The sequence below is a fragment of the Lutra lutra genome, chromosome 1 (assembly GCF_902655055.1).
Source record: "Lutra lutra chromosome 1, mLutLut1.2, whole genome shotgun sequence".
Classification (NCBI taxonomy): domain Eukaryota; kingdom Metazoa; phylum Chordata; class Mammalia; order Carnivora; family Mustelidae; genus Lutra; species Lutra lutra.
This window is the reverse complement of record NC_062278.1, coordinates 176,403,246-176,417,227: the sequence shown is the minus strand read 5'-3', so window position 1 is coordinate 176,417,227 and position 13,982 is coordinate 176,403,246. Positions and strand designations below refer to the sequence as shown.

The 13,982-nt window shown below is 41.7% G+C and overlaps 1 protein-coding gene across 7 annotated transcripts in view; it reads left to right on the top strand.

The window, feature by feature from the left end:
- The window catches only part of ITPR1 (inositol 1,4,5-trisphosphate receptor type 1), a 331,871-nt gene that overhangs the window by 125,766 nt on the left and 192,123 nt on the right, over positions 1–13,982 (top strand). For all 7 annotated transcript variants that reach the window (XM_047746291.1, XM_047746284.1, XM_047746265.1 and 4 more), the window contains exons 6-10: positions 5,915–6,001; positions 8,562–8,720; positions 10,890–10,988; positions 12,040–12,123; positions 12,233–12,379. In XM_047746291.1, coding sequence (XP_047602247.1) covers positions 5,915–6,001; positions 8,562–8,720; positions 10,890–10,988; positions 12,040–12,123; positions 12,233–12,379 — 576 coding nt within the window. The remainder of the gene's footprint in view (positions 1–5,914; positions 6,002–8,561; positions 8,721–10,889; positions 10,989–12,039; positions 12,124–12,232; positions 12,380–13,982) is intronic.

The following is a 13,982-nucleotide window of genomic DNA, read 5'->3' as shown; positions in this document are numbered from 1 at the left end:
AAAAGAAAGAAAATGAAATAGCTCTTTCATGCTGTTGGTTCTTTAAAACATTTTTTAAAAAGGAAACTGGTACTTTCCCCCGATTTAGGGTTGCTGATGTGACTTGGATGTTGACTTCGTGCATTTCCTACTTTGCTGCTTATTTGGACTTTTTTTCCCCCTCTAGTGTCTGGAAGTCGTGTACGTGTTTTAGTGCAGTCATTAAAATGTTGTATTTTGGGCAGCTGCCTACTTTTCGGGGTTGATGGCAAGTCTCCAGTGAGTTTTCATTTTTATTTTTGTCAACTACTGTGCAGCACCCCAATCAAAGGTCAGATAATTTTAAATTAATGCCATTTAAGGAATTAGTTGTCTAGACCACTTGACTTCCTTTTCACTAGGATAAGCAACATATAAACAGCGTTCTGAGGGAGAATGACATCTAGTGGCTGGTTACTGTGTGTTCATTCCCTCTGCAGGACTAATTGGATTGTGACTCTTCTCGTTATGATTTCTCAAAAGTCTTTTGGCAAAATGAGCTTCTCCCACCCACAAATCAAATAATGTGTTCAAAGGCTTTGACTACTGTTTGCTGACAGCATTTTGACCTGCACTGTTTTGGTTCTGAGAAACTGTCAATTACATTAAGTCATAGTCTTGACAAACTAGGAGAAGCCAGAGGAGTGATGAGTCTCTTGTCTCCCGAAGTTTGGGTCCTATATTGCTTGTTTTCAGAAGCCTTAATTCCATATTGTATTACACATTGTAGAGCTTGTTGACCTTAAATAACCTTTCCCCATGTTCCGGTGACCTTTCTATAGTAACTGAAGAATGGTTTCTCTGTTTTTCTGACATAAGCTAACAGGTGGCTATGATAAGATTGACCTTCATGTCACTTAGGGAGCATGGTAATATCCAGGGTGAACCATGGTGATAGAGACCATAGCATTAAGTGTGATTTTTTTCCTTGGAAATTCAACCCAGTGTTTAAGGGAGAAGAGCAACAGGTGTTTAAATTACAAGGTTTTAAATTTTGAAAACATAACACACTTAAGATGAATTTTAAAAATCCAGCCTATCTGTCACAGAGATATGATGAGGTTTTTGAAGAAATAATACACATGAGTATTACAGAAAAAGAATTTCAAAATATATGAGTAAGAAAAGGAAAAAAAAATACAATCCCTAAATCTTACTCCTCAAATATAGTCTTGGTTTATATTTGGCACCCCCCCCACCGCTGTATATTCCTGTATTTCTACATTTTGAAGTATCAATGGGAACATACGGCTGTCTTCTCTTTCTCTAACTCACTTTTTTTCACTTAATATAAGAATAAGAATCTTTTTATTTTCCTGTTTAGTGGCCACATGGCCACTTCCTCTGTTTTATGTCAACACTGTGATTTTACATAGTCAGTCCTTGTGGGGTGGGCGGTATTCACAATCCTGGCAGTTTTTACAGGACTGAAACTAGCTGTTATGGACCTGTTTGTATGCAAGATTATCTTTTGAGGAGAAATTTCTGTAAACAAAATTGCCAAATCGAAGTGGCGCCCATTGAAAATCCTTGAGAGACATGGCCAGATAATCCTTCAGAAAGGTTTGTCAGTTCACCGTTTCACAGCATGGGCCATTCCTTAGAATGTACCTGAGGGGTTTAACAGACCAAGTTGTGTTCTGTTCAAGGGCAAAACAACCTCAATCAGTGGGCCCAGGCGTAGTTAGTACCTGACTCCCTTTTTATCGATCTGCGCCTCACCTATTGAAACACAAAAATCATGCAGATGGTTTTGTCTAAGGCTGGAATTTGGCTTTGTGGAGGAAGTTATCTAAGGAACAATGGGTGAATTCAAGTGAACACATTTGGCATTTATGTATTTAGTAAAAAGTAAAATGAATTGGAGAGTTTTCTCCTTAAGTGAAGTTTTCAAATAGTCCATGAGGTTGATGCATTGAATGTTCTTATATATGGTTATATAGGCTTGGTTATCATTAAACCTTTCAACAGTATTTCCGATGAGACAGTCAGCATTTTAAGAGAGGTTCTTAGGTATTTGTTCTCTATGTTTTCTAATTTTACCTTTTATATCTTTTTAAACAAATACTCTTTAATATGTAGAGCTGGTGGTATTTAATTTTTAATATGGACTATATGCCTTCTTGATGACTGATTTGATGTTTCTTTTTAGACATGACAGCAAACACTGAGTTGCCAGATTTGTACTTCATCTACTTGTAACTAGGAACTTAATATTTTAGATGAGTGCTTCTTAAACTGAGGCCACTGGAAATTGGGAGTAAGAGGAATGACCATGAGAGTTTTTTCTCTTAAACTGTAACCTTTATATCATTTATTTATTTATTTATTTATTTATTTATTTATTTATTTATTTTTAAAGATTTATTTATTTTAAAGAGAGGCAAAGGAAGAGGGACAGAGAGAATCTCAAGCAGACTCCTGGCTGAGCACAGAGCCTGACACTGGGCTCAGTCTCACAACACTGAGATTGTGACCTGAGCTAAAATCAGGAGCCAGTGGCTTAACTGACAGCCACCTAGGTGCCTTTATATCATTAAGTCCAAGAAACACTGCCTTGTGAATTTCTAAAATGAGTCCTTTCAGTAGGAGGTTTTGAGTATAGGAAAACCTATATTTGTTGGAAAACGTTGTGTCTTATTTTATTGAATGTATGATTTTTCCCACTTGGACATTTTTTTCTTTCTTGAATGTTCTGTCCATATTAACAGAGACAGCTACTTAGCAGAAAGAACAAATGCCTCTCTAAGAAGTCTAAACCTTCCTTTCAAGTGCATTCAGTCCAGTGTTGTGTTTGGGAGACTACCTGTAGAATGTGTGGGGTACTCCAGAGATCTCTGGAGGGGTGCAGCAAGGCATGAAACTAGGGAGAACAGAAGTTGGGAGGAAATGTAGGGAGGGTGTGAATAGAGGGGAAGGGAGAGCTAAGCTTGGTGCTGAGGGCAGTTCAGATGCCTAGGATGATCATGTTGTCCGTCCTGGTATTATTTCTGGATGTGTCTTGAACCCAGTGGATTTTTATCCTTGGGTAACTGAGAGAAGCAGACTGGTACCTGATTCCAGGAGAAAGAGGGAGGGACGTCTCTGAATAGACCATTGTTTTACAGGGCTGAGACAGATGGGAGAAACTTAACAGTGATCGGCACTAACATAGGCAGGTCATTCCATCCTGTAACGTGGTTTCTTTTTGGTTTAGGATTGCTTTCTGCAGCTTATTTTTGTCAGAAGATGTACCTTCCTAAAAATACCTACAGTGAAGGTAGAGATGGAGCAGATGCTAAATTTGAAGGAAATGGAAATACTCTTTTCCCACCCAGACACCCAGTTCACCAGTGGAAGTTCTCATCATTAGAACATTAGAACATTTCTTAACTTTAGTGGTGTAGTATAATAATGTTAGAATTTATTGAATGCCTATTATATATCAGGCAAACATTTTCTCTGATCTCCCTTGCATTGTCCCCATTTTGTGAACAAGAATGCTGAGTTGGGCTTGGGAAGATTAAGTAACTTGGCCAAGATGGTAAAGCTGGTATGTGGTGGAACCAGGCCCAAGCCCAGAAGGTCCTATAAGAATGCAGACCGTTCTTAGGAAAGAGACCCATTTTCCCATTGGCATCTGGGGACATCTGGCCTCAAGGAGAGGGAAACTCTGGGAAGAGAACAATGGGAACCATTCTGAAACGCACAACGGGTCACCAGGGTTTTATTATCCATCAGATTAGATACTGATTTCTTCCTGCTAATTTATTTCTGTTTGACCCAGTCTAGGTTTGGGGGACAGAGCTTGGAACAACAGTGTCTATATTGCCTAGGACAAAGCTAGTTCCCCTTCAGCTTTGTTATAATATGATAACAGTACTTTCTGAGGTGTACAAGTAAATGAATAAAAATGCCTGTTCCGGTTGATGGCCCTAGCTGACTCTTCTGGAACCCTATCTTCAGCTTTCCCAGGTTCCCGAGCATGCCAAATTTGGACTAGTAATGACTGCTGGCCCCTTTTGTACCTATAGATTTGCAGTTAACCCAAATGTGGGTTTGAGGATTATCCCTGCTACTTAATAGATGTGATTTTTAAAAAAAATATCCAACATCATTATATTTTATTGATTTTTAAATTGAAGCGTAGTTGGCACACAATGTTAAATTAGTTTCAGGTGTAAAAGTAGTGACTGGGGACGTTCATAGGTTATTCTATGCTCACCGGAAGTATAGCTACCATCCAGTCACCATATAACACCATCATTGCATCATTGACTCTCTTCGCTATGCAGTGCCTTTCATCCCCATGGCTTATTTATTCCATAACTGGAAGACTACACCTCCCACTCCACTCCAAAGGTGTTTTCCCCCTCCCTTCTAGCACCTACCAGTTTGTTGTCATTATATACTGGTCTGTTTCTGCTTTTTTGTTTGTCCATTTCTTTTTTTTAAATGTGGGGCTTGAACTCACGGTCCTGAGATTGTGACCTGAGCTGAGATCAAGAGTTGGATGCTTAGCTGAAAGAGCCACCCAGACGCCCCTTGCTGGTTGATTTGTTTTGTTTTTTAGGTTCCACATGTAAGTGAAATCGTTAGGTATTTGTCTTTGTCTGACTTCTTTCACTTAGCATAATACCCTCAGGTTCATCCATGTTGTCACAAATGGCAAGATTTCATTCTTTTTAATGGCTGAGTAATATTCCTGTGTGTGTGTGTGTGTGTGTGTGTGTGTGTGTGTGTGTGTGTGTGTGTACATGTGCACTCACATAGCACAGTACAGATGTGGGTTTTTGTTTTTTTTTAAGATTTTATCTATTTATTTGAGAGAGAGAGAGCATGAGCAGGGGGCAAAACAGGCAGAGGGCAAAGGAGAAGTAGGCTCCCTGTTGAGCAAGGAGCCCCATGCAGGACTTGATCCTAGGACCCTGAGATCATGACCTGAGCTGAAGTAAGACCTTAACCAACTGATCCACCCAAGTACCCCAAAATAAACATTATTAAGCAAATTTTAAATATACACAGAAGTAGATATTATTAACAAATTCCTTGTGTACTTACCATCCAACTAATTACAGTGTTGAGTAAACCTTTTAATCTCTGAGTCTGTTTTTTCTTTTTAAAATGGCGATAACAACCCCCCTCAAGGAGCTACTATAAAAATTAAATAAATGGGCACTGGGGTGGCTCAGTGGGTTAAAGCCTCTGCCTTCAGCTCAGGTCATGATCCCAGGGTCCTGGGATCGAGCCCCGTATTGGGCTCTCTGGTCAGCGGGGAGCCTGCTTCCCCCTCCCTATCTCTACCTGCCTCTGGGCCTATTTGTGATCTCTGTCTGTCGAATAAATAAATAAAATCTTAAAAAATAATTAAAATTAAATAAATTACAATAATGTCTAATAATAATAAGCAGCATTCCATTAAAAGCTGCAGTGACCAGGTGCTATGGGTACATGAGAGTATAGGTACTATTTTTATCCTTATTTTACAAAAGTAGAAACTAAGGCTCATGAATTTTCCAGAACAGAGAACCAAAAATCACCCAAAATCAGCATTTAAATTCAGTTTTATTTTATTCCAAAACGTTAAAAGAGGACTTTTATAAATCATAAAAGGGTTATGCAAATTTTCTCCCACCCCTACCCTATTTTCCTCAAAAATACATAAGCTTTTGACGTAATCTTAACCTAAGCAGATGTCCATGAATGCCTGAAAGGAAAAAAAAAAAAATTTAAAAAAAGCCAAGAAGGCCAAGAAGGGCAGAGTGGGATGGCTTCCTGAACCCCTTGCTCATTTTGCTTACGTATTTGCTTATTTCTGCATTTCTCGTATGAACTGGTGACACGGGTTTTGCATCACTGTGGAGAAACACAAGCCATTTTTTTCTCTTTGTGACCAGTCTTCCTTCTCCATGTACAGCATGCTGCAGACTTGGAAAAGAAGCAGAATGAGACAGAAAACAGGAAATTGCTGGGGACCGTAATCCAATATGGCAACGTGATCCAGGTAGGTCATGGCCACTCTTCTCTTCTGGAGCTGGAGTGTTACAAAGAGCAAAGCTGAAAAATAAACACAGAAAATTGAGTTTGGACAGCTTTCTAACAGGGCTCCCATGGAGACAGCCAGTCTAGTGCAAAAGGTCTAGCATTTCTTCTTATATGTGTTGGATTCTTGGGCTTTTGAGTTGGCCCTCTCTCAGTGCAAGAAGCCGCTACTCTGCCCTGTGGTTGGTAATTTAAGTTCTGTGCAAATATTTGAAGTGGGAAGTTCCCTATCTGGAAATGAGCCTGATGGCTGTACTTTTGTTTCACTTGCCTTCCTTGAAAGTTCTCTCTATTGGGTAAAAATTGGCTTCCCTATAACTTTTATCTGTTGGTTCAGAGCTGGTCATGGGGCAATCACTGCAATTCAGTACCTTCAGGTAGAATATTTGATGACAGGTTTCATGTCTTGTCTCACAGGTTGTGAGGTTCACTTGTTTATCCTTTGTGCCTTTAAAGTTGGCATGGGGTTAAATCACACTTTAGGAAATAGCTATTGTGGGGTTTGCTAAGAAAATCTATCTGGGTCTATCCTTGCAGAAAATAGTGTGAGAGGAGGTCCAGTGCCAAATGTAGCCTTTTCCTTTTTTTCTAAGATTTTATTTATGTATTTATTTTAGAGAGAGAGCTGGTGCCTGCATGAGTGGGGGTGGGTGGAGGGGAGGAGCAGAGGGGGAAGGACAGGGAGGGGATAGAATCTCAAGCAGACTCTCCACTGAGTTCAGAACCCAATCAGAGGCTCCATCTAGAGACCCTGATACTGACCTGAGCCAAAACCAAAGTCCACGGCTTTACTGGCTGAGCCACCCAGGTACCCCTGTAGCCTTTTTCTACTTACCTAGTTGCCGGATCATTTTGATAGAGACACAAAGGGTAATAGTTACCAACTTTTGAAGACCTGACCCATCTGGTTATCCTGCTCCATTATTTACCTTTTGGAAAGATAGCACTTACCATTTAAACTTGACTGGTTACAAAGGAATTCTTTCCCATTGTTATTTGTGTTAGATAACAGTGATAATCTAGAGCATGGGAAAAGTAGAATTGCCACATTGGTAATAGCAACCTTTTATGTTTAAATGGGTTATTATTATTTGGCCTTTTGCAATAATAAAGTAGCTTTAAAATCTGTGTGAAGATACATCCTGCCAATCCCACTCGACCATCCTTTCAAGTTCTGTCCAACTGAGAAAGGACACAAGGGGCCAGGTGGGTCCAGAGTTCAGTATCCGGTTTATTACTGGGTCAGACCAGTGCCTTCAAATTCTGGACTCCCTCCTGTGGTTAGATCAGAGAATATGGCTCCAACTGAAGATGGAAGGTAGGCACAGGGGCTAAGAATATAAACTCTCCCATGTATTCCATTTCAGATTTTGTGACTTAATAACTATGAGATTTGGGGCGAGAAATGTTCCCATGCCTCAGTTTGCTCACTAGCAAAATGGGAATATTAATGGTACTAGTTTTCTAGAATGATTGAGAGGTACCTGTCCCAGAGTAGGCTCTGAATATATTTTAGCTGATATTACTTATTATTACTTATTATTACTTCTCTGAACCCTGGATCTTGGGATCCATCTCCATCTCTATGTAATATCAGTTTGTAAACCAACTGAGTTCAGCACCTGGACAGCTATGTGGAGGATTAGGGGCCACTCACCAGGTTAATGATGAGACTTAAGAAGGCATTGCCTTCCCCTTGTGTATAATGACCGAGGCATGCCAGGGACTCACAAATCAGACCCATGACCCAAACAGCATTGATAGAATGCTGTTGAATTGATAGAAGAATGTGGACCTCCTAGGAATGTTCTAGAAAGTGTACCTATTAACATGTGAAAAAGGGATATTGGCAGTTGGCAATGCAGTTCCATACTGATCTTAATATTTCTCCAGGATTTGGGCAATCTTTCATCTACCCTTCCATCTTCTCTTATAGCCTGTTAATTTGGGAGGCATTAATCAGCGCTTCCTGGTGTAGACCTACTATGAGACAAGTTGTTTCCCATTTAGATCTTTGGTTTTCCCAAGAATCAAGAATAAAGTGCTTAGCAGTTGGAGGTGGAAATTTATAGCAGCCATGTTATTCCACATGAAATGACTACCTCCTTATAGGGTCATCTCTTCAACTATTTCTTGTGCTCAAAAATGCCTTCCCTCAGCTTCATGTTCGGGTCAGCAGTATTCGGATTGCAGTTCCTCAACTTCTTTACATGGGATTAAGCTCCTACTTGTTAAAAGATGGTGTGCTCTTCCTCGCTGATGGTGCACTTGACCTGAACAACTTCCGTCTTGTTCATGGCCATGTTGGGGGTGGGGAATAAAATATTTCTTCTTCCCTCTACTTCTTCCTTTGCTCTTCCTTATTTTCCAATTATTCCCTGCCTCAGACACGTTGACGATTTTCTAACTTTAAAGTTAGCTCAGGGGTAGAAGGAATGTTTGAAACATATTTTGTGACTGAAGACATCACAGAGATTCAGAGACCTGCTGACACTCACCTTATTTCCTCCGTGGGTTTTCAGCTCCTGCATTTGAAAAGTAATAAATACCTAACTGTGAATAAGAGGCTTCCAGCTCTGCTGGAGAAGAACGCCATGAGAGTGACTTTGGACGAGGCGGGAAATGAAGGGTCCTGGTTTTATATTCAGCCGTTTTACAAGCTGCGATCCATCGGAGACAGCGTAAGTGCAAATTCCCAGCCTGGGGAGTGCCCCATGCCAAGTCTCCAGCCCTAACTGTATATAAAAGTCAATGGGGAGAATTTTATAGTTGGAACCAGAGGCTCATCCTGGATGAAGAGAAGGGAGTCACTATGGAAACCAATGTTTGGGAAACAGGGAAATTTGGAGAGAAGTGTGACCTAAATACAGTAGCTGTGTTTTTCCTACTGAGTTTCTGAAAAAATTGGATGAATAGCCCATTACCTCAGTAACTTCACCATGAAAACAGCTATCCTATATAAATGTCCTGGGCAGTGTCCCTGTCATTCTAGATCACTAGTGGAATGGAAACGCCTTTCTATTTTGGAAATACAGTTAGTAGAAAAGGAGAAGAGAAGATAACTAGATACAGTAGGGATGGAGAATGGATTTTAGGATGACGCTTCAGTTCTTCCTTTATCGGTAAGCTGGCAGATTCTCCATCCCATGTCAGTGACTGGGGTTGGTCCTCAGCTGGCTCCTCTGCTTGGGGTATAAAGCCACCAAAATACTTGTCCATGTGACTCAGAGCATTCTGGTTGTTGTCAGCTGCATTAGTACGTCACTTTGTGGGCATCAGCTTGACAACAAGTATGTTTAAATGCTATTAAGCTGTTTTTCTGACCTTGTTAAGATTTGACAATAGTAGCTTCTTACTAACACAAAATGTGTTCCTTAAACAGTTTGAAATCTGGTCAAAATGCTCAGCTAGCTTTAATCTCAAACTGAGTTTTGCCATTTTTCATATTGCTATTTAAGTTTGCAAGCTTTGGGCAGTGAAGCATTCGTTTATATGCTGGGGTATGTATTACATTATAGGCTGTATCCCAGAAGCAGGTAGAAACAGACCATACCTTCCCAGATGGTATGCAGTAAATATTGATCCTCAACTGAGGAGAGAAGAACAAGTCCAGTAAAGCTTAGTTTTCACCATAGGTTTTGGTTTTTTTGAGGTCCATATCTATATCTATCTATCTATCTATCTATCTATCTATATTTGTGTGTGTGTGTGTGTGTGTGTGTGTGTGTATTTATTTGGAGTCAGGGAAAATTTAGTTGTATTCCCTCCCCAAATGTAGCAAACTGAAAATAGATGAGTTTTACCTCTTAGGAAGCCATCAATTTGGTTTTCCTTCCCTCTACCCTCATAATAAAAGAACAAGGTGCTTTGTCCTGAATTTCATATTTGGCAAATCCTTGGCTTTCTTTAAACTTATCTGTTTAGTTGTGCCTTAGTTGAGAAGGTATGATGGCATGGAAAGTTTGATTATCCTTTGTGGGATAGTGTTTTACAAACAAGTGTTGATCTGTTTGTGGACTCCCGTTGGTGGCTTGTGACTATTGGCTTGTGGCTTGTGACTATCATTTTAGAAAGTGGAGAATAGATAGTATCAGGCTGTCCTAAACATAATGAGGATAACTATTGTTTTGGGAGGTAACTTCTGTTTTAGGTAAATATAGATATGTATATCTATATATGTACACACACATACATATATATACACACACACATATGTGCACATAAGTAGGTATGAACTGGAATATAATAGAGATGCATTTCTTATTGTTGCTTGTACCAAAAAAGTATGAAAGTCATTACTTTATTTTATTTATTTATTTTTAAAGATTTTATTTATTTATCTGACAGAGAGAAATCACAAGTAGGCAGAGAGGCAGGCAGAGAGAGAGGAGGAAGCAGGCTCCCCGCTGAGCAGAGAGCCCAACGCGGGGCTCTATCCCAAGACCCTGAGATCATGACCTGAGCCGAAGGCAGCGGCTTAACCCACTGAGCCACCCAGGCGCCCCGAAAGTCATTACTTTAGATATAGACAATTATAGCTTTATTCATTTAAAAATAGACTTCCTTCAGGCAATGTTCTGCTTCTATTCCTAATACTCTGAGCTTTTTTATAGATCTCTGTTAACGTAGGAAAGGGGGGATATTGACAGTTGGCAGTGGTGTCCCATGCTGGTCTTGGTATTTCTCCAGGGACTGGAGGGGGATTGTGGGACTTCACTGCTTGGCCTGTGTTTGGCTGTGATGGGTGAGGATGTGCCATATCCAAGGGTGTGGTCTAAACATCCCCACCTGCTCTCCACGAGGACGTCAGACCCTTTTTTGAAAAGCTCTATTGGTCTCTTCCTTTCCAGGTGGTCATTGGTGACAAGGTTGTACTGAACCCCGTCAATGCTGGCCAGCCCCTACATGCCAGCAGCCATCAGCTGGTGGATAACCCGGGCTGCAACGAGGTAAGGGAAACCACGTGATGGCTGTGGGCAAGGAGAGGCCGCAGGAGCAGGGCTCCTTGGGGCCACAGCACGTGCATGATGAAAGTGACCTTATTAGTGACTTGGGGCAGCATACCTGTTCTGGAGGAGAGTAATGAAGACCCAGAATCAGGGTTGGGGTAGGGCTGATAGCTCCCCTAGGACTCAGTTTACTAAGCCTCCTATAATATAAGCCTAAGGAGATTGTTGCCTAATTTGTTAAGCCAGAGAAGGGCCTCTTCTTCACATTTTTCTGGCTATATGGGCACCTTTTTCCAGTTTGTTTGCCTTGGATGAATGTCTTTGGCTGCTTATTCTGATGGGTGTGCTACAGGCCATCGGTGGCCCAGCAACTGGGATTTGTTGACTTTGACAAAACATCTCCTTGGCCTCAAATTTGGCAATTCCAGGACCAAAGGACAGTAACTTGATTGTGACATAAATATTTGTCTATGGGTCAAGATCACAAGATCTTGTCTGCGTTTCCAGGCTAGTTACCATACATGTCCCCAATCTCCCTGTGCACTAGTTTTCCTGTCTGAAATAGGTGTGATGGTCCTTACCACTTTTCAGCATGTTGCTGAGGACTGAACGTAGTCATGAATATTAGTGCTTCGCCCAGTGCCTGGCATGTGTTTAGTGTACTAGCGGTGGCTGCTGTTGCCAGTGATTATCATTCACGTTTTAGAATGTGTTCACTGCAGTCTTTGCACCTGTATGTTTCTCGGTCCTTGTTTCTACTGAGCTTTTACTTTTTGGCTGCAGAGCAGGAGAGTTGCAGAAGAAAGGCTGTGAAGAAGGTACCCTTAGTCATTTTGAGCATACATGGTGATGGGCATAAATGCACCCTTTATTACCCAACACGTCTGCCAGGCCAGTTAAATTTGCAGTTCCTGTGATCTTAATGGTATGAATTGGTAGGATTTTGGAGCGGAAGCACAGCCCTGCCTCTTAGGCAGTAATGAGGAGTTTTTGAGCTGGAAAACAATTGTGGGGAGGGACGTGTGAAAAAATAACTGTATTTGTTTTTCAGGTCAATTCTGTCAACTGCAATACAAGCTGGAAAATAGTCCTTTTCATGAAATGGAGTGACAACAAAGATGACATCCTGAAGGGGGTGAGTTTGGTACTTCCCAGGCTGGCTGCACTTGGCTCTACGTGGGGCAGTAGCTAAGTTCTCTGGTAAGATTCATGGTCTTTAAACCCTCCATGTGCTGACTTTTTAGGGTGATGTGGTAAGGCTGTTCCATGCAGAGCAGGAGAAGTTTCTTACCTGCGATGAGCACAGGAAGAAACAGCATGTCTTCCTGAGAACCACCGGCCGGCAGTCGGCCACATCTGCCACAAGTTCAAAAGCCCTGTGGGAAGTGGAGGTAAGGGGTGGGACTGGAGAGGGAGAGAGAACATTCGGGGGTCTGTGAAGTGCTTAAGCTCACCTCTTTCCGAAAATGGGTTGGGGTGACAGATGAATAAGCACGCCGTGCCACATCCGGAGGATGTTGGGTGCACTTGTGGGGAAAAATGATGTTGACTTGGGAAGCAAACTCTCAAGTGAAGCTGGAAGTTTCTTACTCTCACCGTCAAATCATCGTTTCCTTCCATGTCTTCCTCGACCGTGCTCATATGTCCCAAAAATATGTAATTGAGTGTCTATTCTGCAGGGTACATCGGTGACTCATGTCAGGGGTGGGATAGAGAGAGAGAGACATCCAGATCACTGGATGGCGAAGTGGCCAGAGACACTTTCCTCATGCTCTGGGGATGGAGGTGAGGGAGGGAGAAGTTCAGGTTGGGTGAAGGACGTGGCATCTGAGCTGGTACGGAACAAGATGGTGTATATTTTTGAAGGCAGAGATGCGTAGGGCATTGGCCTCTTCATGTCAAATGGTGGCATGCATTTGGGACTATGAGGCAGCAATGAGGTAAGGCTCTGCATCCCAGTTCAGTGGGGAGCAGAGGATGGGCACAGAAGGGAAACAGCAACTGGGCTTGGAGACTGGAGCCTGAAGGGCACCTATCCAAGCTGTGAGGAGTTTGGATTTAAGTCATAGGCGGGAGGGGTGTTTGGAGAGGAGTTTCGAGGAGGGGAGTAAAGTATTCAGTGCGCTACCTACGGAGATAAAGGATTCTGTTATTTGAGAAGATAAATGATTCTGCATGTCATTTATTGAGAGGAGGTGGAAAGAGACTAGAATGGTGGGACCCCCAGACAATGGCATGAGTGCTTGGTGACAGAGGTGATGAGAGCCTGAGCTGCAGGACTTAGCCTCTCCCCGAAGCCCTTCTCTCTGTGTAACTGCAGCTGTTAGGGTACATGTATTTCTCTGTCTTGGCCTGCCTCCTCTCTTCTTCCTCCCTTGCTCTAATGGCTTCATGTTTTTATTGAGGTATAGCAGACACAAAGTGCCCAGGTCAAAAGTGTACAAGTTGATGAGTTTTTACATACACACACAGTCACACGACCAGCACCCAATCAGGAAGTAGAAGATTAGAAGCAACTAGAAGGCTCCCTTGAACTTCTTTCCAGCACTATCTTTCTTTCCTCCTAGAGAAGTTGCCAGTGATTGGACTTCCATCTTCCATCTCCACCGTTAGGTGTTCTCTATTCTTGAACTTGGTATAAATGGAGTCAGAGAGTGTATAATCTTTATTGGGTCTTTTTTTCTACTCAGCATGATTATTTTGAGGTTCATTCATGTTGTTGCACATGTCAGTAGTTCATTCCTTTCTGTTGGTGAGGAATGTTTCACCACGAGGTACACTGCAATTTGTCTCTTCACCTGTGGATGGACCTTTGAGTTGATCCCAACATTTGGCTGTTAGAACAGCTTTGGAGGGCATTACAAATGTGGGCAAGTCTCTTCATGATTGTGAACTTTCATTTCTCTTGGCTGACTATCTAGAAATGGAACAGCTGGATCATATGGTGGGTGTATGTTTAAAAAAAAAAAAACTACTGAACTATTTCCAAAAGTG